This window comes from Megascapheus bottae, chromosome 25 (assembly GCF_031878675.1).
Source record: "Megascapheus bottae isolate mThoBot1 chromosome 25, mThoBot2.hap1, whole genome shotgun sequence".
NCBI lineage: Eukaryota > Metazoa > Chordata > Mammalia > Rodentia > Geomyidae > Megascapheus > Megascapheus bottae.
Genome location: NC_143533.1, coordinates 11,121,573 through 11,148,455, shown reverse-complemented (window position 1 = coordinate 11,148,455; position 26,883 = coordinate 11,121,573). Strand labels below are relative to the sequence as shown.

Here is a 26,883-nt window from a genome sequence, read left to right as displayed (position 1 = left end):
GAAAGACAGGGATTTGAATGTCCTCTATTTAAGAAAGTAATAAATCCTATTTAGAAACAAAGAGTTATATTTAGCATCTGATAAAACACTTTATTGAAATATTTAATTTTTTTTTGCCAGTCCTAGAGCTTAAACTCAGGGCCTGGGCATTGTCCTTGGATACTTTTTGCTCAAGGCTAGAGCTCTGCCACTGGAGTGACAGTACCACTTCTGGCTTTTTCTGTGTATGCAGTATGAAGGAATTGAATACAGGGTTTGTGCATGGTAGGTGAATACTCTACCACTAGGCTGTACACCTGGCTCCTATTTAAATAATTTTTAAAAACTAAATGAGACAAAGGACAAAGGGTGAACCAATGTAACAGCAATATTCACAAGACAATATGTTGGAAATTAACTTTAAAACTTGGGAGGGGGAAAGAGGAGGGAAAGGAGTAGAATAACATGGAAATGGGTAAAAATGTTCAAAAAGTAATATACTCACTACCTTACAAATTTAACTGCAATCCCTCTATACACTGTCCTGACAATAAGTTTTAAAAAAAGAACAACTAAATACATCTTACAATAGAATGTCATGCAACCATACAAAGATATTTACTATCTATATGCTATTACTTACTTTTTTATGAACTGTCTTTGGATCAACATCTGTAACAATAATATTTTCCAGTCTGGCAAAAAGTGATTGCTTCCTTGATTGAAGAGAAAGGGAGGAATTGAGGCCTGGAAAAAGATTGCACTGCTGTGATTTCTGTAGTAATCTCATATATAAACAATTTCTTCCTATTATTTTGTTGTTATTAACTTAGCAATGGCTAATTCCCAAGTGATAAATAAGTTACGGTATCAAGTAGTTTCAGTATTAAATCCAAACTAACTGATTTAAAATTATTTTTTGAATTTTTAGTACTCTTGTAAAAATGTCTAGTGCAAATAGATGAATAAATATAAAGAAAATAAACCTTATAATCAGTTATTTTATCTGGGGACAACAATGACCTTGTGCATGCTAGGCAAGCTTGCTAGCATTTAGATGCATCCTCAGCCCTCATCCCTGGCATAAAGATAAATAGAACATACAGCTATACAATTACATATTGAGAATGTATAAAGATAACAGTAAGGTAAGAAATGAAATATAGTTAAGTCCCAGTAAAAGTCAAGCATATTTATAGGCCTTCTGAACTCTAGACCAACAGTTCTCTCAGCCCATCAAGTGTCCCACACTGACTGCCAGCTGATTTCACAGCATAGAATTATCTATATTTTTTAGAACTAAAAAAAGAATATTAAACAAATTTTAAATGCTGTGAGAATTTTTACCTTGTATCTTGATTTCAGCAATAGTAATCTTCTCATCACAAACAGTAACACAGAAAGCATTCAATTTGGCAAACAATCTAAAGCCGATAATGTCACTATCTTGAGAGGATACCATCACTATGAATAAAAGAAACAATTCTATCACAGTAGAGTCTATAAAAACTTCTTCCCAAATGTATATGTATACAAATTCTTAGATTGTTTGACTTCAAATACTTCTCTTTCTTTTGATATCCTAAGGTCCACTTTCATTGTTTCTTTACTTCTGCTGCTTTTATATTTTATAGAAAAAAATTGAAAGAAGGTACAGGTATTGAAATTCAGAGATGCTAAATAATGTGCTTAAAGGTCACAATGTGAACAGTTCCTTCTAATGTTAACAATTCTTTTTGAGCTCTTGGATAATCAGATGCTTGCTATCCTTGAACCCCTATCCCTGCATCTGTAGGTCTGCATTTCCTCAAAGAAGAAAAAAGAAAAAAGAGGAAGAGCTAGATAAAAATACAGGTCTTCTACTCCTCAAACAAAGTCAATACCCACCACCGAAATAAAAACAAAAGCAAGTATCTTCTTAAAATGACAGTAATGGGGCCAGGGTGCTGGTAGTTCACACTTATAAGCTACTTAGAATGCTGAGGTTTGGAACATGGTTCAAAAGCAGCCTGGGCAGGAAAGCTCTTGAGACTCTTGTCTCCAATTAAGCACCAAAAAAGCTCAAAGAGAAGCTGTGGCTCAAGTGTTACTAGCCTTGAGCATAAAAGTTCAGGATAGTTCAAGCCCCAAAACCAGCATACACACACACACACACACACACACACACACACACACACACACACACACACACACACACACACACACACACACACACACACACACACACACACGACAATAATGGCTATATTTGCCTAAGGTTATGTTTTGTTTATAGAGGGGGTTGTTTTATTTTCTTTTTGTGACAAGTTCTCAGTATGCAGTCCAGCCTGGCCTCAAACTTATCATCCTTCTAACTCAATCCTCTGTAAACTGAAATTATATATGCAGCACTAAGTCCTGCTATATTTTATATAAATATATATACATGTATATACATATAAATATATTGCACAAACACACATCTGGGTAAGATTTAATTTGAGGAAATAAACAGAGGGAAAATGTCACCTAAGTGATTCAATTAGCTAAACTCTAAGTTCCTCACACAGCTCTGAAGTTCTAAAATCCCTGCTAATAGGAAACACAGAAGTCTTTTCCATACTGTTATGGTTTGAACCTGAAACACACTCTGAAGGTGATTATGTGAAGGCTTGGTTGCCAAAGAATGGGGCTTTGGAGAATAATGAGGACTCTGTGTTCATCAATAGATTGATCCATTGATGGATTAGTAATCTGATAACATTAGTGGGAGGTGGTGATAGGAGCATAGTTGAGAACAGGGATCAATGTAGTGGCATGTCTATGAAGGGCATGTCTTGCCATTTATCCCTCTTTTTCTGCCTCCTGTTGGCCATGAGTTGAGCCACTTTGCTCCACCACATGCTTCCTGCCATGATGTTCTACTTTACTATACAATCCTAGTAGCAACAAAGCCAAGTGACTACGGACTGAAACCTCTGCAACTGTGAACCAAAAAGCAATCCTTCCTCCTATAAGTCATTATCCTCAGGGATGTGTCACAGTGGTAAAACACTAACAGCCACACATACCTTTCTGCAGGGGCAAGTTTGTTTGCTTATCAGCTGAACTCTGTACTTCCTTGGCAACTCCCATGTTCTGACCATCTGATGGGATAATGGTGGTCAGGTAATTAAGGGAGGAGAGAAGAGCTTCTGTTTGTAGCAACAGATTTAAAGATGAAAAGGACACCTGAAAATGTTTTAAGAAGAAAATTAGTCCTCCATAGCAAACTATAAACTGTAATCTCTACAATAAACCCAATACACTGCCAGGCAGGTTCAAGTCATTGCTTTCTACCAATTGGAAGGAAGAAAAAGGAGAAATGAGAGGAAGGCCTGCAGTGCTCTTAGGTAAGGAGTAAAATACAAAAAGTATCCTACTAACTCTACTTTCTTTTCTTTTTTTTTTCTAACTACTTTCTAAGAAAAATGGGTGTGGTATCAATAATGTGTTTCACTTGGGCACGCCAATTTTCAACATACATTATGGCTTCTTAGAGCTAAAATGGATGATTATGTGAAACATATGTAGGTCAGAACAACAAACTCCAAAGCACTATATGCTAATATAAGGTCTAAAAATGATTCTTGATGTGATATCCATAAGGTTTAAATATAAAAAGCATCATTATGGCCAGATGCCAGTGGCTCATGCCTGTAATGCTAGCTACTCAGGCTGAGATCTGATGATCCTGGTTCAAAGCCAGACTGGGCACAAAAGTCTGTGAGACTCTCATCTCATCTCCAACTAACCATCAGAAAACCGGAAGTGGTGCTGCGGCTCAAACTTGTAGAATGCAATCCTTGAGCTGAAGAGCTCAGGGACAGTTCCCAGACTCAGAGTTCAAGCCCCATGACCGACCCACCCACACACACACACACCCACACACACACACCCACACCCACACCCACACACACACACACACACACACACACACACATAATTGTGAGTGACTTCTCAGTGATCTCCTAAACTACAATAATGGTCCTAGCCTTCTTTTCATGTTCTTCTTTTAGTATTTTTTTTTCTTACCTTAAATGTTTGCTCAGTTTTTTCAAAAGTAGTTTGAAAACTGGGTCCATTCTTATCAGCCTGAAAACAGAAAGACATTCAAAAGAAGGAATTAAAACCAAAGTGATTAAAGGCTTTACATAAATTTATTTACATTTAGCTATAAATGTATTTCAATATTAATGCTTCCATCATTTAAAACTCACATACAAATAATTGGTTTCGTACAGATGTGTTCTCTTCCTTAAATTAAGCATGGCAAAACTGCAGGCAAACTGAAGTTGGGAAGAGGTAAGGTTGTCTAATTCATCTATTATCTAAAATTACTCTACAAAGTCATTCATAAATCCACTATCTGGAGAGATCTCTGATTTAATGAGTTTTTATACTAAGTAAAAAATTCTAACTTCAAGCATAACTTTGAGATAAAGCATAGCAAATTTCAACTCAAAAGGTTTGCTACATTTAAGGTTTCTGAACCAGCTAGTCTCCCTGCCTCTCTGCTTCCACATTGCTTTTGTGTTTTGCTATAGTAGAAAATCATGATATTTATGATCAATTAACATTATATTTTTATTGGTGTTTACTTGCCAATCTCTCTCTTCTAATCTCTATTTCCATAATTGTGTCCAAGTACCTAAAAATATTCAATAATATATACATTTAATAAGAAGCTGTTGAGGGCTGGGAGTTTGGCCTAGTGGTTAAAGTGCTTGCCTAGCATACACAAAGACCCGGGTTCGATTCCTTGGTACCATATACATACAAAAAAGCCGGAAGTGGTGCTGAGGCTCAAGTGGTAGAGCTCTAGCCTTGAGAAAGTCCAAGGACAGCGCTCAGGCCCTGAGCTCAAGCCCAGGACTGGCAAAAAATAAAAAATAAAAAAAAAATAAGAAGCTGTTGAATGGGGGCCAAGGGCATGACCTATTGGTAGAGTGCTTGCCTAGCATGCACGAAGCCCTGAGTTCATTTCTCAGTACCACATACACAGAAAAAGTCAGAAGTGGTCCTGTGGCTCAAGTAGTAGAGCATTAACCTTTTAAGAAATCTCAGAGACAGTGCTCAGGCACTGAATTCAAGCCCCAAGACTTCAAAAAGAAATGTTGAATGATTGTCATGAGTAAAACTCAAGAGCATCAGTCCCTTCAACACTTTTCCTGTTAGATTTTTTAGTCCCTTACCAATCTTGGCAGTTCTCTTCTAAACCTAATTCAATTTGGCTTTTGTTTTCATGTAGTAGACTTTGCCAAGCATCACCTACAGATACAGTAACTGTAGGCTTGTATGCTCTAAATCATAGAGGCAGCACCTACTTCATACCAGACTTCCAGTAGTAGTGATTACAAGTTTTAATGGCGTTGAGATGGCCTAACCTTAAGTGGAAAAAAAAAAAGTGCACAAATGGAAAAACAACAAAACAACAGATACCTCTGTAATTAAGAACTAAAGTATGTCTAGAATCATTAGTAACCTATAACCATCACTGTTTTCTTTCTGGGGATATAGTTTGGTTTATACAACAAATACACAATTACCCAGTAGCTCTTACCTTAATATACTCTACTTTTAAAAGATCTAAACCAGGTTTGTCAGAAGAGCTAATCAAGTGAATGGGCTTCTTTCGGGATCCTAGATTTAAGACAAAAAGGGGACAAGATTTTCAGTAAATTGCTCTTTAAAAATTTAAATACTTTGACACATCTTTTTCTTTATAAAAGCTGCTAATTAAGCTTTAAAGAAAGTATGCCCTCCTTTCATGGCTATTAATCACTAAAGCCATCCTTTACCTAACTTAATTTAAAATGTACATATTTATTTCCATTAGATTGGACAACTGCGTTCAAAAATAAGCAAAACTTCTAGTTATTTTAGGGCCATCTATGCATATATAAGATAGTAAAATGGCATACAGATATAATAATCAAGATACAGGAATTCTAGTTTAGCTATCTTTCCACATCAAAATCTATTTAACTTCCATTTAATAATTTTTTAATTTTTAAAATTGTTTTTTCCAGTCTGGGGGCTTGAACCCAGTACCTGGGCCCTAGTGCGGGTTTTTTGCTCAAGGCTAGCACTCTACTACTTGAGCCATAGCTCTACTTTTGGCTTTTTAGTAGTTTATTGGCAATAACAAGCCTCTGGACTTTCCTGACTGGGCTGGCTTAGAACCACAATCCTCAGATCTCATCTTCACAAGCAGACATGATTATAGGCATGAGCCACAAGTACCCAGCATTCAACAGATTTTTACACAGCAAGGAAGTTAGATTGGAATAATTTCTAATATCCTGATACCCTCTACAGTCCTATGACCTTTCACTTTTCCTTTAGCTAAAAACTGAACTCTACATTTCATGCAAATATAATAAGGAACTGCCTCTAAAAGCTTAGTCGGGGAGAAGTGACTGCTTCATCATTCACCTATCTTTCACTGTCTGCAATTTTACAATCCTTGCTTCTCAGGCATCTCAGAAATTTTCCAAGGTTTAAATTTCCTTAATGAAAAACAGCCTAAAACTTATTACCAATATCTTTCCCTCAAAACAGTAATGTAAATTATAGCTTAACAAAATGCCTGCCAAAGTTAAGTAAAACTTTACTTCTCTCCTGAACTGTGGTTTACTATAATCTCAGCTATTTAAAAAACTTACAGCTTGTGGCAGCATTTTGTCTTCTGCTTCTTATATATGTTTTCTATAACATACATGCTAAATAAAGGTTATTTTAATAAAAAATATAGGTCTTCATATTTGACTTAACGCATTAGGTAAATTATGAACCAGCTTTTAATTATGACAGATTAATCTGTCCTTCATACCTCAATGTAAGCACAGAGATCTGAAAATTTGTAAACTATAAAAGCTCTTAAAAGATTAACTTTCACACTATCAATTTTATTTTCATAAAATTTACTTCTTATGGGCCGGGAGTTTGGCTTAGTGGTTAAAGTGCTTGCCTACCATGCATGAAGACCCAGGTTCGATTCCTCGGTACCACATACATACAAAAAAGCCAGAAGTGGTGCTGAGGCTCAAGTGGTAGAGCTCTAGCCTTGAGAAAGTCCAAGGACAGTGCTCAAGCCCTGAGCTAAAGCCCAGGACTGGCAAAAAAAAAAAAAATTTACTTCTTATGATATATAAACACTAGTTAATAGAAAGAACAAGGTGTTTGCCATTGTGTATGAATTCATTTGGTACATGACAATTAATATATTATTTACCCTTTGTCTATAAAATGAGACAGATACTATTTCAAGGAGATTTATGTGGACTCTAAGGCAAGAGATCACAACAGGTGAGAATATTAGATCCTCAGGTCAGACTACTAGGATTTCAATTATAATTCACCATTTTTTAGTTGATAACCAAGAGTAAATTGCATGATCAGTCTGCTTACCTCATAGCATTGGTGTGAGAATTCAGTTACTTCTTATAAAGTTTTAGAACCATGTTTGCTATTATTAAAATACTCGAAACTGTTACATTTTTATTATTGGCTTTTACATCTAATTTTTATTGCTATTACCTTGAGTTTCATGATAATCCAAATTGATTTTCCTTAAATAAGACACCGCAGTTAGGTCAAATGTTCTCACTGTAGCCTCTGTTCCTACCTGAGCAACATTAAACACTAGAATTGTTTCTTCTTCTTTCTGTTGTTTAGTAAATTCCAAGATCACCTACAAGAAGAACACAGCCAATGAAAAGTAGAGAAATTTGAGTCTTTCTTATAAGTAACAAAACTTATCATCTGCATCCTTCTACAATTCTGGATCTCAGCCACCTGAGTTGCTGGGATTACAGACAAACCTAACATTTCTGGTATTTTAGGATAGGTTCTCACCTTGGAAAATAGTCAATAAGCTACATCTCTACTTGTATCATTCGTGCTACATTATCAATGCAATATAATCAATTCTAGAAATGTGAAATATGCAGAAAACCAAAAAGGCAAAATGAAAAACAATCATTCTACCAATCCAGAGATGAGCACTATAATTTGTCAAAGAATATATATATGTATATAATTTTAAATGGAATCATTATGCCCTTAGTTTCCCCCTAAATTAATTATATACTGTGAATATCTTTCCATGTCTCTTCTTCTGCATGACTTTTAAAGCCTGTAAGAAAAACACCTTCAAAAGTAGAATCTAAAGTCGAGTATAATCCTATATGCAGGAGGCAGAGATCTGAGGATCATGGTTCAAAGCCAGACTGGACACTAAAGACCTAGACTCTAATCTCTAATTAACTACTAAAAAACCAGAAGTGGCGCTGTGGCTCAAGGGGTAGGGTGGTAGCCTTGAGCTGAAGAGCTCAGAGACAGCACCCAGAACCCACAGCTCAAGCCCCACGACCAACAAAAAAAAAAAAAAAGGAAGAAAAAAGAAAAAGAAAAGAAAAAAAGTAGCAGCGAAAAAATAAATGTCTGGTGCTATCAATAAATAGTAAATAGGAATAAAATGTCATAGAAAAACCCCAGAAAAATCTCGAAACAGGGCTGGGAGTTTGGCCTAGTGGCACAGCACTTGCCAAGCACGCACAAAGACCGGGATTCCATTCCTTGATACCACATACATAGAAAAAGCCAGACATGGTGCTGTGGCTCAACTGGTAGAGCTCTATCTTTAAGAAAGCACAAGGACAGTGCTCAGGCCCTGAGCTCAAGCCCAAGGACTGCCACAAAACAAAACAAGACAGTGATTCTGATGACAGCAAATCAAAGAAAAAAAGAAATACTGCTGACAAAGGGGCTTTGCTAGAGGTCTATATCCTGAAGGAGTAATTGGTGCCACAGACAGCAGTGGAGAATTGATGTTTCTCATGAAATGGAAAGATTCAGATGAAGCTGACTTGGTGCTGGCAAAAGAGGCAAATATGAAGTGTCCTGAGATTGTAATTGCTTTTTATGAAGAGAGACTAACTTGGCATTCTTGTCCAGAAGATGAAGCTCAATAATTGTTTGCATTGTTTTATATATATATATATATATATACATACACATATATATAAAATCTCAGTCTTGGTTTTTGAATTAATGGTGTGAAACAACTACATTCCAATGAAAATCAAGTTTGATATGTTGGTTTTGAAAGTAGTATTAGGAGTCGTTGAGTTTGGTTTTTTTTTCCCTCAATAGCACTGGTTACTTTGAACAAATATAATTAAGGCTTTCTGTGGTTGCTTCCTTTATCAGAAAAGAATATTTAATACCATGGTATATTTCCTCTGTATTCAGGAACATATTGGTTTTTTGTTTGGTTAGTTTTTTTTTTTTATAAGGCAACTTTTTCTGGCCATTACTTAATCAGAACAACTTGTCTTTTTTTCATATATTTTTATTGTAATTAATAGAAGGGTTATATTATATTCGCCAGATAGAAGGTGCATTAATTCACATACATTAATACCCTTTCACATGTCTTGGTCCCCATTTCCTTCCCCCCCCTCATCTTGTTTTCCCTCCTTCCCTATCCGATTTCAAATAACCAATTAAGCACAATAAAATATATCAGATAACAAAGTGAGATACTGTAACAATATGAGATAACCAAGGGACAGCAAAAGAGATGAGAGATAACATAGTACATTAAGGACAACAATCACTCATTATATGGCTTTTGTTTCTATATCCTAGAGGTCCTTTCATTTAGCATCATACTATATGGCCTTATGTATCTAGGTTTTGCTCTATTGCAAATCTCTGCTATGAGAGCCCAAGGTTTCTACTGATTGTGACAAATGAGGGAAACCATTGAGCCTATGTTCCTTTGAGTCTGGCTTACTTCACTTAATACGATTTTTTCTAAGTTTTTCCATTTCCTATCAAATGGGGTGATGTCATTCTTTCTGACAGCAGCATAGAATTCCATTGTGTATAAATACCACATCTTGTTGATCCATTCATCAACTGAGGGACATCTGGGTTGGTTCCATAGCTTTGCTATGGTAAATAGTGCTGCAATGAACATCACTGTGCTAGTGGATTTAGTATGTCCTTGTTTCTGGACTATTGGGTAAATGCCTAGTAGTGGAATACGAGTTTGCACTCCCACCAACAGTGTAGTAGTGATCCCTCCTGGCCACATCCCCTCCAGCATCTGTTAGAACAACTTGTCTTTAACTATTATGTTAAAGGACCATCCTGAATTTTTTGTGTGTTTGTAAACAAAATACTTACATAAGTAGTTTTTTGTTTCGGAGATTTTGCTTGTTTAGAGGTGTTAGGCATCAGACCCAGATGATGTATCACTGTGTTACACCCCTGGCCCTTGTTTTATTTTGTTGTTGTTTAAGACAGGGTCACTAGGCAGCTCAGGCTGGCCTTGAACTTACTAGGTAGCCAGGCTAGCCTCAACTTTAGGTCCTACTGCCTCTGCCATAGATAGCAAATACAATACGTTTACAAAATGTCTTGAAAGGAAAAGTATCTATCAACAGCTTCCCTCAGCCAGGTGAGACAACTAAAATAAATTTTTATTTCCTTTCATTAAAAGTTTGTGTAATGAGCAATCCTTTACAGAGTATTAGAATCTGTATACTAAAAGCTCATAGACCATGAGCTATCTAAGACTCTGCTCATGAAAATGTAAAATCAACTTGTTAGAGATTTCGACTATTTAGGACCTGCTGGCCTAAATGAGTGGACAAAATTTTATAATTGTTGACCCTAACTCATTCCTAACATGTAGGCTCATTTTTGTTCAGTATTGGGTTACTGGTTCCACAAAAGCCAGAAAAACAACTTTGTAGTAATCAGAATGTTACTCAACTATATATTGTTTACTTTATTGTAAATAATGGTGAACAGTGGTCAATAGTTTTATATTCCTTAAAAAAAAATACTACAATAAAACATAACACCCTCAAAACAGTCTTGAGTTCTTCCACAACAGATATGCTACCAATCATTCTTATATTAGCTTTTGTTTTGTTTTGTAGGTTGTGGGGCTTGAATTCTGGTCCTGGGCTCTGTTCTTGAGCTCTTCAGTTCAAGGCTAGCACTCTACTACTTGAGCCACAATACCACTTCCGGTTTTCTGGTGGTTAACTGGAAATAAGAGTCTTACCATGATCCTCAGATATCTACCTCCTGAGCAGCCTAGTAGGATTACAGGCATGAGACATCAGTGCCGGCTGTATTAGTTTTTAAAAAGTAATACTTCGAAGTTTTGAAAAAATATATATAAATGCATGATGTATGTTTATATACTCATACACAGGGGAGATAAAGTATCATATTTTTAACATTCTTGAAGTTTAGGTCTAGCCTCAAATTGAACAAAAGAACATACTTAAAGACAAAAAATAAACATACTTGTGTAATTTCAAACTTGAGAAGAAGATTAATAAGTTCCTCATTTGGAACCTCTGGTGCCTTCTTTAGTTCTGACCCTTTTATACTTTTAGCAAACTGTGAGTCTCCATCTTCAGCATCAAAATACTCATCATCAGACTCTAAAGGAAAAGAAGTTCATTTGACCTCAGACAATTACTGAAAACTTAAGAGAAGAAACATTTGAAACTTAACCTACCAAAACTCATTTTTTAGATATAACTTCATATTCAGATTTAAAATAATTGGAATGCTGTTTAAAGTCTCAAAGTGACACTACCTGGCATATAATAAGAAAATTTAAAATCAAACAGTACTACTATCATTTCTTCACTGCTTCTTTTTTTCCCCCTTATTCATTTGCTATTCAATGCAATATCTATTGGGCTTCAGCTACCATGTGATAGGACATACTAGTGTGAGGTAACTACATGAAGTCAGCCAGAGTAAGCTGGAGAAAAGGATCACCTAGAAATGGAAGCAGCAAAAGAACCAGAACTTATTGCACATCATTTCAATATTTATCAAGTCTTACAATCACTCTTTAGTTCAAGCTAAACTTTCAAATTTGTTCTGTGAACCACTGAATATACAAATAAATTTAGATGTTTCCAAATGAAAAATTTGATATTTGAATTGTTATGCTTTCCTGTTCTGATGTATTACCTTTTAGATAAACAAGGTGTCTGAAAAAAAATGGCAGGAGAGCTAAAAGTAGCTTACTTAGTATCTTAACTACTGCTAGTTAGAAAATGCACACACACACACACACACACACACACACACACACACACAATTTTTTATTGCGCCAATGAAGATGCTGGAGCACACAAAAAAGCAAATAACTTAAAATCATACTGTTTAACTGGTTAGTAAATAGCACAGAGTTAGAAATGATAAATCACTATAGGTTAAGTGATATATCACTATATTATCTCTACATAATAATCAATAGGTTCAGTTTAACAGAGGAACAGTATTTTATACTCCTTACCTGATTCCATGCCATCCAGTAATAGTGAGGTGTCAAGTAAACCTTTTGTTCCAACTGAAATAACAGGAATTGAAGATACCTAGCAAGATTAAATAGTTTTCCTAAAGATACTAATTTCACAGGATAAATATACATAAAACTAAAAAGTAATAGAAAATAAAAAGAGATGAAAAGATATATCAACTATCCACAAATCTAACAATATCAATGCTCTACTGAAATTTACAAAATTTTAAATTATTACATTTATAAAGATGCAAGTATGTACAAGTCTGAAGGGTCTCACTGATCATTGTATATCATGTAATTGTTGTAGGTAACAATACAAAACCATTTATCACAGGCAATACCATGAAAAACATTATTACCATAAGTAACCCTCTCAAATTTCATTTAAAATGGAAACCAAATTTATGATATAAAAATTATGATATTCAAAATTAAAATGATCTAGAACTATTTTGGAATTTTACTCTTAAAGATTTGTATTTCTACTTTTACATAAAGTACAGTTTACAAATTTAAAAGCAACTTCCTTTCATTTTTGGTCCTTTTGGTTATAAAGCTTGCCTATAAAAAAATTTTCCAACTCTACTCTAAAACTGTAGCTTTCTGAACAGGAGGGAAATTTGGCATTATATTTATTTACCTGTCTCTCTGGAGTGAGGGCAGATGATTTCTGTGGCAAAGGTATACTGTTAATCAAACACAGCACATCTTTCATCTTCTGATCAGAAATTCTCACATGCATCAAAGGAAGTCCTCCTGATACTTTAAATCTAAAAATACAATATGACTATGAGGTTTCAAGTGAAGCTTCCTGGTATTCTAGAGGGAGGAAGAGGTCTGAGTAAAAGATTACATTGTAAGGCAATGGTTTCATTAGACAGACTTTAATCTAGTTAGATCCATGCCACACTGAGACAATACTGTCAAGGAAAGAGAAGTTCTACATAAGCCATGTAGCCAGATAATTTAAAGGTATGCTGCTTAAACTGTTAAACCTTCTTAACTCATTTTTGTGAAAACCCTTCCAGACAGTATGAACAGTTCAAGTGAACAGATGTAAAATTACTAGATGAGTTACTGGGGCTTAGCAGAACAACATTTAGAAGAAAATTTATATTACTAAATGTCTGTGTTAATAAAAAAAAAAAGAAAGTTCTCTAATATACTCAGCTTCTACCTTAAGAAATTAACCAAGTGCCAGATACTCACATCTGTAACCCTAGATACTCAGAATTAGCTAAGGCAAGCATGTCCAAAAAGACTTTTACCTCCAATTAACAAGCAAGAAGCTAGAAGTGGAGCTGTGGCTCAAGTGGTAGAATACCATCCTCAATCAAGAAAGCTAGAGAGCATCCTGGCCCTAGTACCAGCCCCCTTATCACCCCCTCCAAAAAAGGGAAAGGAAGGGAGGGAAAATAAAAGGAGGGAAAGGGAGGAAATATGTAAAATATGTATAAGAAAATAAAAATAGACTTCAGAATGAAAATCAGGAACAAAAAAATCAAAACAAAATAGAGGAAAAATATCCTCCTTTGGTCTGTGTGACTGTCTAGAGACCTGTATAATTTATCATGCTTCAGTGTATTTTTTTTTGTCTTTCACCATCCAATGTGTTCACTTGTACATTTGTAGGGATATTCTCATTACCACAAATGAGGGAACCTATGCAATCTGTGTTTTCTTCTGGCATACTTAGTTTAATATCACTTTTTTCTAAGTCTTTGCATTTCCTTACAAATGGGATAATATCATTCTTTCTGATGGAAGCATAGAATTTCGGTTTATATATATAATACTTATATATAATTGAAACACAAAAAATCATTTAAAATAAATAATCTGAACAGACTTCCCTTTCTTTTTCCGCTCATTCCCCGCTCCAATACACTAAACAGCTCCCCTTTTAATATGTATGGTCTAAAAATTGCTAAAATTTAGCATAATCTTTTCTTCACAACTATCTACAATAATGACATTAAAATTCAGTAACAGATGCAAACTTTTACCTTTTGATTTCTAATGGAAAAGAAATGCATACATTACCTGGCCATTCTAATGTCTTTTTCTACCATTGCCTTGGCCAACTCAACATGAATATCCATGGGTTGCAATATATGCATAGTTGATAGATGCTGAAATCGGCACTTTCTCCAGTTTTCCTCTTCAAAAAGAAATTTGAATATTGAGTAACTTTTAAAAAATTGCCATTCTATGAAAGGATACTCAATGTTACTAGAAAAGTTATATTCAGATATATATATATATATATATATATATATAGTCAAGGGTAGTTAGTAAGTACTGCTTCTAGAAACTAAAGAAGTAAAAGGAACCATATATATATATATATACATATATATATATGCATGCATGTAAATAGTAAATGCACCAAAGCTTTTAGAAAATAAATTATCTTTAAATTTTAAGTGTACCCTCAAGTAGAATATCATTTCTTCAAAATGTATTAAGACCAGAGCTGCCTGTCTTATATTTTGGATTTAAGAACATTCAGATATATATGAGATATGTTGGGGATAAGACTGAAGTCAGAACACAAAATTCATATTCTTTTTATATACAGTTTATATATCTATCTTGAAAGTAATTTTTTTGTTGTTGCACCAATGCTAGGGCTTGAAATCAGGGCCTGAGTGCTGCCTGTGAGCTTCTTTTGCTCAAGGTTAGTGTAGTACTACTTGAGCCACAGCACCAATTTTGGCTTTTACTGAGTAGTTTATTGAAGCTAAGACTTTCTCCAACTTTCCTGCCTGAGCTGGCTTTGAACCACAATCCTCAGATCTCAGCCTCATGAGTAGCTAGGATTACAGGTGCAAAAGCCTACCAGTGGCCAGCCTGAAAGTAATTCTATGAAGTACATCTAATTTTGACAATAACCTGTCATATGAGATCAGATGTTGAAAAAGTGTAGCAATATATTAATATTCAAAAAAGCTATGAATTTTGGCAAATTTCAGGTTTAGGCCCTTTGGATTAGGAAAGCCCAATCTGTACTATTTTACAGATCTCTTTTCTCAGGCATCTACACAAGAAAAGAAAGAAAACTAGGTTTAAAAATAATAGTAATAAAGACAGAAAGTCATCACACTGATATATTCCAAAATCATTAAGACTCATGAATCTGAACTAACTGCAACTTCTGTTTTGTGTTCTCAACAGTTTCATAGTCACAAAGAAATATGCCATAAAAGGGCTTAAGTTCAAATGGTGTTAAGATACCTTATGATGACTAGTCAAATTTCCTTTTCTCTGTAACTATGACAATTATTTGAAAAACTTCTATTTGGTTTTTATCAAGTGACCAGCAAGATATGTAAGTAAAACAGTTATCAGGGTCAATACACATACACAAATATATACATATATATTATCAACACTACTCAGTCTAAGCTGAACATCTGGAAAGTAACTGGTGGTTTACCTGCTCTTGCAAAAAGTAGCTGCACACTCTTTATTTCTACATCAAACTTATCATATGCTTTATCCATTATTTCTTCCAGAGATGAGTTAGTAGACTTCTGTAAACCCTGATCTTTACTGTTGAGCTAAAATAGAGGGGAAAAAATTGTTTCATAAGAGAGAAGCACTAATATAAATATACTTAAGTTGCCTTTTCTGAAAACCCAACTCAAGTGAGAAAAATATTACTTATGAATACACATTGTGCTTAATTTGTATTCCTAATACAGTACTCAGTTGTATTAAATTAGAGGAAGAGGTACTGAACACATTTTCATTGATTAACGAGCTATCTGCCTCAATTTGTCTAGAAATGCAACATTTCCTCTTCCTAACCCTCAGCAGGCATAAACACTTATAGCTCAAGTCTCCTACTTCCAACTTTGTACCCTTCTTCATGAATAACAGAGTTTAGATCCTCTCCCCACTACACTGTGAATGTAAATAGACCTTTGGAATCTGGTTCTGATTTCACTTCTTTTACCTATTTCACAATGAAATCCAGAATCATTTTTTGGAAATTTTTACCTTTTACCAAGGTTTGAATTCCATGAAACTCAAAATTCAAAGCCTAAGAGTTCTCTTCCTCTAGACACTAACGATAAACCATGTATATATGTGTGTGTATGCATTCATATGTATATAGTTTTCTATTGTCAAAAATTTTAAGCACCAAAGGAAACTGTGTAATTAAACTGTAAACTATGCTTCTCTCCAACTAGGAAAAGATAGAAGTAATCACTGTCAAATCACATACCACGACAAAAAATTCTAGGGTATTTTTGTTTATGCTAATAGCCATAAAACATATAAGAAATACACTAAGCTAGTCTTGAATATAAATCTGGGTATTTTCCTTAATTATGAAGGAAAAAGTAAACAGCTACCCAGCTACCAAACTGATTAAAGATGGGTATGCAAAAATGCACAGACACTTACCTCAAATGTACCAAAATCTAAAATAAGAAGATCTGATTTTTCATGGTGAAAACCTGTCTGTGGAATTATCAGATAAGAAGGTTTTAGGTTTATCCTTAAATCAAGGACTTTTCGAGTTTCAATAATGTGTGTGAGCCCTACAGGAGGCAAAAAAAAGAAACAGGGAGAGGGAGAAGAAGGAGAGAGAGGGAGAGGGAGGGAGGAAGGGAGGGAGGGAGGGAGGTTGGTTAGATGGTCATAATGAAATATTTCTTCATATATTAACAAATTTTTCTTTTGTATTATTTATTTTGTATGTGAACACCAGTACTGGGGTTTGAACTCAGGGCCTGGATGCTCTCTTAGCTTTTTTATTCAAAGCTAGAACTCTACCACTGAGCCACATCTCCACTTTTGTTTTTTTGGTGGTTAATTGGAGCTAAGTCTTACAGACTCTCCTGCCTAAGCTGGCTTCAAATAATAATCCTGAGACTTCAGTCTCCTGGAGTATCCAGGACTATAGTCATGAGCCACCAGTGCCCAGTTTATAAATAAAGACTTTTTAAGAATTTTATTTGAAAAATATAAAAGAATGTCATCTCATATCATAAATTAAATTCTTAATTCAGCATTCTTAATTTCCATGAAATGGAAACTGCATAGAATCCATGAAAAACAATGCAATTATAGCATAATGCAGAAAAATATTTTGTTTAGGGACAGAATTATTTCACTTGTTAAGCAACTAGATCAAAAAAAAGAAAAACCAGTTGACTTGAGTTCAGAGGTTACATTACACAAAAATACACATCTTTAAACTAGGGCCATACACAGTACCCCAACTTCTAAACAACTAGGTAGAGGGATGTGTTCCACCTCAGTCAGGTTCATTCAAGCTCATTCAGGGCACATGAATGAAACACAGAATTACATGCATTCTCTTTGTCATTCAGTCTAGCAAGGATATTCCATTTTATGTAAGCCAGGTCCACTAAAGGTATAGCCCAAGTTTAAAACAGAGAGAAAAATAAAGTCAGAATCTACATTGCTTTAAATACAATGTTTGCATTAAACTAGATAACATGTTTCAAGTTTAGTTGATGCTTATATATGCTCTCAAATCCTTTACCTGTAGCTGTTCTCTCCTTAATTTCTTCCAGCTTCATCAATGTAGCTGATGTTATTTGCTCCAGATCTAACCCCTTATTTGACTGAAAGAATTCAACCACTGCATTGATGGTTTTCTATAAAAAGAATTTTAAAATATAAAAACATATACATAATTCTATCTATATTACAAAATACAAGGTTTCATATTCTAAATAGGTTTGACTTAGAACTGAGAAATCTAAGATATTTTGTTTCACTGTCTCTGAGTGTGAGAACTCTGGAAAGGAAGCAAAAGGATACATGTCATTACTGAGGCAAGTACATTTTATGGTACATGTTGAAACAGCATCAGACATCAGACATCATCAGTTAAAACTTCTGATTTTAGCCAGAAGCATGGCCTAGTAGTAGAGCTACTTAGGAAGAGGCAATATACTAAACATGGATTTCTTTTTAGTATATAACTCTTATAAATGTTTATAGAGACACCCTAATAACAGAATATCTCTTAGTGTACATTAAAAAAGAAAGTAATTGCTAACTGGGTCCTGCTTTTTTTTTCTTTTCCCCAGCCCCTGGGCCTTGAACTCGGGGCCTGAGCACTGTCTTTGGACACATTTTGCTCAAGGCTAATGTTCTACCACTTGAGCCACAGTGCCACTTCCAGCTTCTTCTGTGTATGTGGTACCAAGGAATCGAACCCAGGGCTTCATGCATGCTAGGAGAACACTCCACCACTAGGCTACACTCCCAGCCCTGGGTCCTCCTTTTTAAATAAGAAAAACTTGTAAGGAAAATCATCTTTTAGCTTATGTTAAAGATAAATGAGGAAAAGGAAAACCATACAAGAGAAGATAGGTGGCTTTAAAAGTCACTTTCTCCTTCTACTTACAGCATCGTAGATGACCTCCACAGGCTGAGACTGAACCATTAGAGTCTGGTCTGCAGGACTATTCTCTGGATTGGTTTCAAACTCAATTTTAAGCAAGGATGAGGCAGTGTCACCAATTGAAGCTACAAGGGATGGTACAATATCTTGTTGTCTCAGACCTGTTATATACCAGTGTTCTAGTTTTGCTTCTACCCTACAATCCAATGAAGAAAAACAATCAAATTGTAATATAATAAGTTAAACTACAAACTTCCCTTTAAAAACTCCACTGAAAGCTAGATGGATGCTCATTACCCAGAGTTAAAACTCATCTTCCTTATGGTGGCATTTATTTACCCACATAATCTGGTTTTATTGCTGCTGTTATTACTGTTGTTGTTATTAACTCCTAGCCATCCACTAGCAAAACATACTTTAGCCCTGCCGAGAAGATTATAGAAGTTCTGATCACTGCTGTGTGAATAAAGCTCATGTGGCACAGATTATACATCTCCTGTTTCTATGCCACTCTCAACACCTTCTACCTCTCAGCACTGCTTCGCCTGCCAGAAACAGTGCTTTCTACTCAGTTTAAGCTTCCTCCTGCCTTGGCTACATTCTCACACAACTGAGTCTGTGCAGTACCAACAAAACCATTCCCATTTTGTTCAAGAAGTTAGTTGAAAAATGATTAACTTTCTGCAAATCTACTATTATCAATTACAACACAAACTCTTTGGAAACAAAACCTTGCACAGTATGCACACATACTTTCACAGTGTGGAGGCTATAAATAAAATACTAGCCAAAAACTGTAGTGAAGAAAGGGATAGAACAAATACACAATAAGAAAATATAAAAAGGCTAGCTAGGCATGCACAAAAAAATTAAAGAACTATTATTAGTCAGTTGTTTTGTATTATTAGCCTAAAATTATAATTGCAAATAAAAATGAAATAATGCTTTAAAACTTACTTCATGGCTTGAGCTCCTGGTCGCTGAGACACTTGAGTACCTAGGCCAATTATCTGGATTTTTAATATTTCTGGAACAGTTTTGTTTTCCCTGATTATGACAGAAGTACTTACTAACTTCAGGGTTATTATATGGGCAACATACTAAAAAGAAAGAAATGAAAATTGCTGAAGTTTAGAGACATTAATAGTTAATTAGGTACGATGAATTATAAAAAGATCCAATTGAGCATGGCAGATTCCACATTCCTTTGCTCACCCTAAACGTAACAGCCAAAACACTGATGAAATTGTCAACTTAAATAGGACATTTACAAAAGATCAAACTTTTAATTGCCTTCAGTTTTAAAGGTAACACATTTTATATCAGAGAGAGGTTTAATTAAGCAGTTTTCACTAAAGCAAACTATGTGTTTCTGATCAGTTCTCTGATTGAGGGAAGCTATAAAGAATGTCTCTATCTGAAGACTGTAGAGAGTTAGCATGACACCCCCACACAAAGACATACATTCTGACCCCAAAATTTCTTTTTTTTTAACTTTTTGCCAGTCCTAGGGCTTGAAATCAGGGTCTGGGCACTGTACCTGAGCTTCTTTTTTATTTATTTATTTTTATTATTTTTTTTTTCGGTCGTGGGGCTTGAACTCTGGGCCTGAGTGCTGTCCCTGAGCTCTTCAGCTCAAGGCTACCAACCTCTTCATTGAGCCATAGTGCCACTTCCGGTTTACTAGTGGTTAATTAAGAGTCTCAAGGACTTTAGTGCCCAGGCTGGCTTTGAATCACAATCCTCAGATCCCAGCCTCCTTAGTAGCTAGGATTACAGGTGTGAGCCACTGTGACTGGCTTACCTGAGCTGCTTTTGCTCAAGGATAGCACTCTTATCACTTGAGCCACAGCACCATTTCCAGCTTTTTTCTGTTTATGTGGTACCAACAAAATCAAACCCAGGACTTCATGCATGGTAGGTAAGCACTCTACCACTAAACCACATTCCCAGTCCTGACCCCTCAACTTCTAACTCCAGATTGGAAGTAGGACAAGGAACCATCAGGTAGAAGGAATTTATAGATGTATTTCTACTAGAAGTAAATGGAAACTTCAGAGGGAGCAACCCAGAGCACTTTTGCTTTCATTTTTTTCAGGGAAGGTCTCATATTTCCTGCCCTGGAACATAGTCCTCCTCCTATAAATACTGGGTGGAGTCATGGCTCAAATGGTAGAGTGCCTGAAAAAAATGAGAGGCCCTGAGCTCAAACCCCAGTAACAAGAAAAAAAATATATATATGTATATACATACATATGTATATACATATGTACACATATGTCTGTATACATATGTATATATACATATATATGTATGTATGTATTAGATGTGGAAGCATATGACTATAATCCCAACACTCAGAAGAAACTATAAGTTTGAGGCCAAATGAGGCTACATATTAAATTCTAAGCCAGCCTGAGCTACATAGCAAGACCCTATCTCAAAAACAAAAGCAGTAGTAATTCCAAGTTATTAGTGATAATGTACAATAAAGAGAAACCCCAAATACTACTAATGGAAATATTTTATCACTCTGGAAAACTAGTAGAGTACAACATTAAATATAGCCATAATTCAAAATTAGTATGTTCATATCCTAAGAGCTAGCAATTCTGGATACAAATAATTATTGTACAGCAAACTGACTTTTTTTGTGCCAGTCCTGGAGTTTGAACTCATGGCTTGAACACTGTCCTTGGGCTTTCTCAAGGCTAGAGCTCTACCACTTGAGTCATAGCACCACTTCCGGCTTTTTCTATGCATGTAGTACTGAGGAATAGAACCCAGGTCTTCATGCATGCTAGCCAAGTATTCTACCACTAGGCCAAACTCCTGGCCAGCAAAATTTCTATGAACACTAAAATAATGGAAGTTCACAACAGTATTGTATATAATAATCAAAGAATAAAATCAAACCCCAATATTTATCAACAAGAGCACAAATAAGTTCTAGTATTTTCAGATGATGTAATCCCACAAAGCAGTGAAAAATATATTACATGCAGCAATAGATGCAGATTTCATAACCACCAGGCCAAGCACAAAAGAATATACATTTCAGAAATCTATTTATAAAAGGACAAATGACTTGGAAAAATAAAGTTACATTGTTTAAATGATTACCATAGAAATCAGGGTAACAGTCCACTTTGAGAAACAGTATAGCGACTTCTATGACGGTGGTGATATTTTTATTTTAAATCTTGAAAAACTACATACCTATTCCCTTTTCAAGTAATCCATAAACATTCACTTTATCTAGTATTTAAATTGGACAATAAAACCTTTAAAATACACAATTTAATATATAATAAGTATTTTTAGGTTATACATCTATTCCCCAAAGCAACTAAGTTGAAGAGGGAATTGTAATTGCTAAGTCCTGACTAGCAGCATTTAAAAATTAAATGGTAAATCAAAAACTAAAACAGTATCTTCATTAGTTACTTAAAATATCAGTAACTTGTTTTAAGTTCATTCAAGAAAATATAGTGAAATGAATAGGAGGAAGTCACCCAAAGAAATACCTGCTTGGGTAGAGTTAAGTTGTAGCTGCTCTCACTGTAACCAATAGCAGTGAAGAGTTTATCTTTTTCCTCTGAAGTCATGAGGTCATCAATAGCTATGGAGGAAAAAAAAGGACTTAAGGAAATCATTGCTTCAGTTTTACAGATACAATTATTTTTAAGTCAAACCAAACCGGCAGAAATACTAATGCAAAAATATGCCAGGTAATGTCCTGTGACATAGATGTAAAAACAAGCATTTGTACTTCTATCATTTATGTTTTGAAAAGGTAAAGAAACAATACCAAGGCGATTAGTTCTCATACAAGCATTTTTAAACTCTCTATGAATTTCAAAACTTAACTATGATTATTCACATAAAAGTGAATAATAATGTTATATGTGAGACGTCTAAATTTTAACATTTTCAATTTCAAACAAATAATTTTCCTTAAGAAAATTAAAGGTTTTACCTTGATACATAAGGCCATATTGTATGAAGCTAATTGAAAGGACCGCCAGGATATTGAAACAAAAGCCATATAATGAATGATTGCTATCCTTAATGTACTATGTTATCCCTCATCTCCTTTGCTGTCCCTTGGGTATCTCATATTGTTACAGTATCTCACTTTGTTATCTGATATATTGAATTTATTTGTATTTGGTTATCTGAAACTTGATAGGGAAGGGGGGAAAACCAATATGGGGAGTGGGTGGTGGTGGGTGGGGGGAGGTTAATGGGTACCAAGACATGTGAAAGGGTATCAATGTATGTGAATTAATGCACCTTCTATCTGGCAAATATCATGTAACCCTTTTATTAATTACAATAAAAATATATTTAAAAAATGTAAAAAAAAAAAGAAAATTAAAGGTTTTATCACAGGAATGTATGGAACCTGCTACGTTTGCTTATGTTTATAATACTGAGCAGACAACATATAATTTGTATTTTATTTATCAATATATAACAATACCTAGCTTAGCACTTACTTTCAGGAATCAATGATTCTTCATCCTTTTTCTTAGATTCTTTTTTCCCCCAAAACCCACTAAACCAGCCTCCACGCTTCTCTCCTGTGTCAGATGACTTTTTCCTTAGTTTTTGCCCAGAGCGAATCACCTAAAAAGATAAAAATTGGAAAACTGATTCAAGACTAAATGCTCTTTTCATTTCTATGTATAGCCATAATTGATTTTTAATAAGAACATCAGAGTACATCATGATGGAAAGGAAGCCAATTCCTTTGTACATGATACTCACAATGTCTTTGTTAATGCAGTTCCCATTAATTTATGTCCTTAGGCCTATACTACTAATAGCATGAACTAAGCAACTAGCGGGCAAGGACAGGAGGGGAAAAATGAGAGAAAGCCAAGGAAGGGGTGACATTTTCTAAAATGAAATGTACTCATTATCTGACTAATGAAACAGTAACTTCTCTGTACACACTTTAATAATAACAATAAAACAGCATTTCAAAAAAGAAAAGAAGTGTAACAGTAACTAGTATTAAGAATTAAACAGAGGTTAAACCCTCACTTACCAGTGTAGGCTATGCCAGAAAATGAGTATTTAAAAGGGGGGAGGGGTAGGAAAAGAGGGGTGAGAAGGGTAGATAAATGAAAGGGGAAAGAGAGAGAATGAAAGCAAGAATTTGCTGTATATACCACAAAGAAAAAATTTTTAAGAGGAGGTAGGTCTAAGGGGTATGAAAATGTTGAAGGGATAAAACGAATCAAGATGCACTGTACACATAAACTGCTTTGTTAAGTGACCAAAAATGTCAATACACAGCCTAAAAATGTCAAGAAAAGTAGGGAAGGGATAGATTGGAAGGAGTGGGTGAGAATGATGAAAGGTTGACATTAATCAAGATGCACTGATTCATAAACTGCTTTGTTGAATGGCAACTCCTTTGTACAATTACTTAAAGATAATAAAAATATTCAAAATAAATTTTAAAAGAATTGAACAAAATTAAATGAAAGCCACTTTAAGGAGGATTAAAACCATCTATTTCTTCTGATGATTCATTTCCCCAACTATTTCATATGAACAAGCCACAGCAATAGCAAACATATTTTTAAATATTCATATTCCGTGTTCCAACAACTGTACTTGAGAATCTGATTCTTATGAAAACAGGATGCTTCAGAAAATGTGGAGAGAAAAAGCCACTTGTTAGAGTGTCATTTATAGTTAAATATAAACAGTGGGAAAAGTGGTTCAAATGCTCAAGAGTTAGCCTTGAGCACAAACACTCAGGGTTCACACCCAAGCCAAGTCCAAGCCCCAGACAGTCGCAAAAAAATAAGAAGGGTTCCATTCAAAGGCAGGAACATGATGAGCGGCAGATTGTGTTCAGACTTGAACACAAAAGACATACAAGAAACTCATACCTTCCAACCATCTTCATGCTTTACCCACTTTCCAGAGTCTGGTAAATATCCTTTTCTTCCAGTTCTAGTTCAATCCTTTACACAGCAACATTTTAAGCAACTGAATAGTATTCTATACATACAACAGAACTAGTGAACTGTAACCTCAGGGATCACTTAATTATCTATTCCAAGCACTCTCCATATTGCTGCCCATTTATTTTGCTTTCTTTACTTTGGTAGGATTACATTTTAAACTCAAGGTTTGAACTTGTGCAACCTTCCCTGCCTTTTTTGCTTCAGTTATTTGTCAGATAGGGTGTTGTGTTCATGCCTAGACTTAACAGACTGTCCTACTTACGCTTCCCGAGTAGCTGAGACGACAGGTACACACCACTCTGCTTAACTTTTAATGGTTAAGATGAAATCTAATGGATATTTTGCACAGGATGACTAGATCTTCCGGCTCTCTTAGCTGCCACATTGCTACAATTTCAGGCATGACAAACCAGGTGTGATTTATTTTTACTTAGATACTTATTATGTTTCTCTCTTACTAATTTGAAGAATTTCTGGCAGTTTTTTCACTCCTATATGGTAATTTAAATGGTAATGCTGAGGAAAAACACCCTTCATTTAGTAATTAATAAGTTAATAACTAATTATACATTCCTCACAATAACTATAGGATGCATGTACGAAAATAAATGCCACTTTGTAAGTGAGAAAGGCCCAAATCACACAAGTAGTAGATTGCAAGACTGAAATTAGCATCTAGACCATATGACCATCAGATTCTTAACCATAATCTAAAATGGCAGGAACTCAATAAGTATTCACTTAATAACTGAATGGATGAATGAATGTATATGCTTTAATTTCATTTACAAATGAGTATGATCTGGGAAGAGAGTTCAGTGTTCTTGTCTAGCACACATAAGTCCCTGGGTTCCATCCATTACTACTTGAAAAATAATGTATGGAAATCTATTGATATAAAAAGATATAAAATGGGGGATGGGAGCATAGCCTAGTGGTAGAGTGCTTGCCTAGCATGCACAAAGCCCTGATTCAATTCCTCAGTACCACATACACAAAAAAAGCCAGAAGTGATGCTGTGGCTCACAGGGCAAAGCACTAGCCTTGAGCAAGAAGTGTCCAAGGACAGTGCCCAGACTGAGTTCAAGCCCCAGGCCTGGCAAAAAAAAAAACATAAAATGAAATGATGAAGGTATAAACATTAGTTACTGTTAGTGTGAGAGGTAATCAGTGAGACAATACGTTTCCATCTTCTTCATTCACCTATATATTCTGATTTTTCAATAGTGTATTTTATTGAAGCTATTCTTTTATTTATTTATTTAGGATTTATTGGCAATGTTGGAGTTTAAGTTCAGGACCTGGCACTTGTTAGGTAGATACTGTCCTATTTCAGCTATTTCTCTAGCCCTTTATGTTTATCTCTTTTTGCAAAGGGTCTTGCTTTTTACCCAGGCCAGCCTGGCCTGCAATATTTCTTTTCTGTGTGTGGGGGTCAATGGGCTTGAACTTGTCCTACGCGCTGTCCCTGAGCTCTTTAGCTCAAGATTAACACCCTATCCCTGGGCCTGGGTGTTGTCCCTGAGCTCTTCAGCTCAAGGCTACTGTCCTACCTTTGAGCCAAGCCCCACTTCCAGTTTTCTAGAGGTTAATTGGAGTCGCAGGTCCTTTTGTGCTCGGGCTGGCTTTGAACCTTGATCTTCAGATCTCAGCCTCCTGAGTAGCTAGGATTATATGCGTGAGCCACCCTGCCTGCAATATTTCTTTATGCTTCCAAGATAGCTGGGATAAAGCCATAACCAGGGTTAAAATGGTTAAACTGGTTAAAATGGAGTCTCTCCAACTTTTTAATACCTCAAATAGCACTGTTCCTGATAACCACCTCCCAAAAGGATTACACAATTACTTTATTACCAAATTTTTAATTACCAACAAGGTATAGAAATGACATGAAACAATAAACAAAGTCCTGATACTCATCATTATAAACAGATTGATTCTGGCTTTGGAAAAAATAAGAGGAAAAAAGGAGGGAGAAATGAGAGGAAGAAGAAAACAATAAAAAGGAAAAACTGTTAAAAAGAAAAAAGCATAAATAGATAAGAAACATGAGACAAAAAACTAGAAGTCTATGTGCCAAAATGCTAACAGTAACTTCTAAATTATAATCAAGTGGGTAACTTCCATTAACTTCATTTTTGAAG

The 26,883-nt window shown here is 35.2% G+C and overlaps 1 protein-coding gene across 1 annotated transcript in view; it reads right to left on the bottom strand.

The window, feature by feature from the left end:
• Window positions 1-26,883, bottom strand: part of Vps13c (vacuolar protein sorting 13 homolog C) — a 154,422-nt gene that overhangs the window by 87,657 nt on the left and 39,882 nt on the right. Inside the window, exons 15-31 of the mRNA XM_090358265.1 lie at window positions 23,252-23,381; window positions 22,277-22,371; window positions 19,707-19,849; window positions 18,753-18,945; window positions 17,880-17,994; window positions 16,772-16,908; window positions 15,795-15,918; window positions 14,399-14,516; window positions 12,996-13,125; window positions 12,347-12,425; window positions 11,335-11,474; window positions 7,540-7,693; window positions 5,561-5,640; window positions 4,033-4,092; window positions 3,030-3,189; window positions 1,327-1,443; window positions 623-726 (exon numbers count right to left, since the gene is read on the bottom strand). Of these exons, the coding sequence (XP_090214391.1) occupies window positions 623-726; window positions 1,327-1,443; window positions 3,030-3,189; window positions 4,033-4,092; window positions 5,561-5,640; window positions 7,540-7,693; window positions 11,335-11,474; window positions 12,347-12,425; window positions 12,996-13,125; window positions 14,399-14,516; window positions 15,795-15,918; window positions 16,772-16,908; window positions 17,880-17,994; window positions 18,753-18,945; window positions 19,707-19,849; window positions 22,277-22,371; window positions 23,252-23,381 (2,079 nt within the window). The remainder of the gene's footprint in view (window positions 1-622; window positions 727-1,326; window positions 1,444-3,029; window positions 3,190-4,032; window positions 4,093-5,560; window positions 5,641-7,539; window positions 7,694-11,334; window positions 11,475-12,346; window positions 12,426-12,995; window positions 13,126-14,398; window positions 14,517-15,794; window positions 15,919-16,771; window positions 16,909-17,879; window positions 17,995-18,752; window positions 18,946-19,706; window positions 19,850-22,276; window positions 22,372-23,251; window positions 23,382-26,883) is intronic.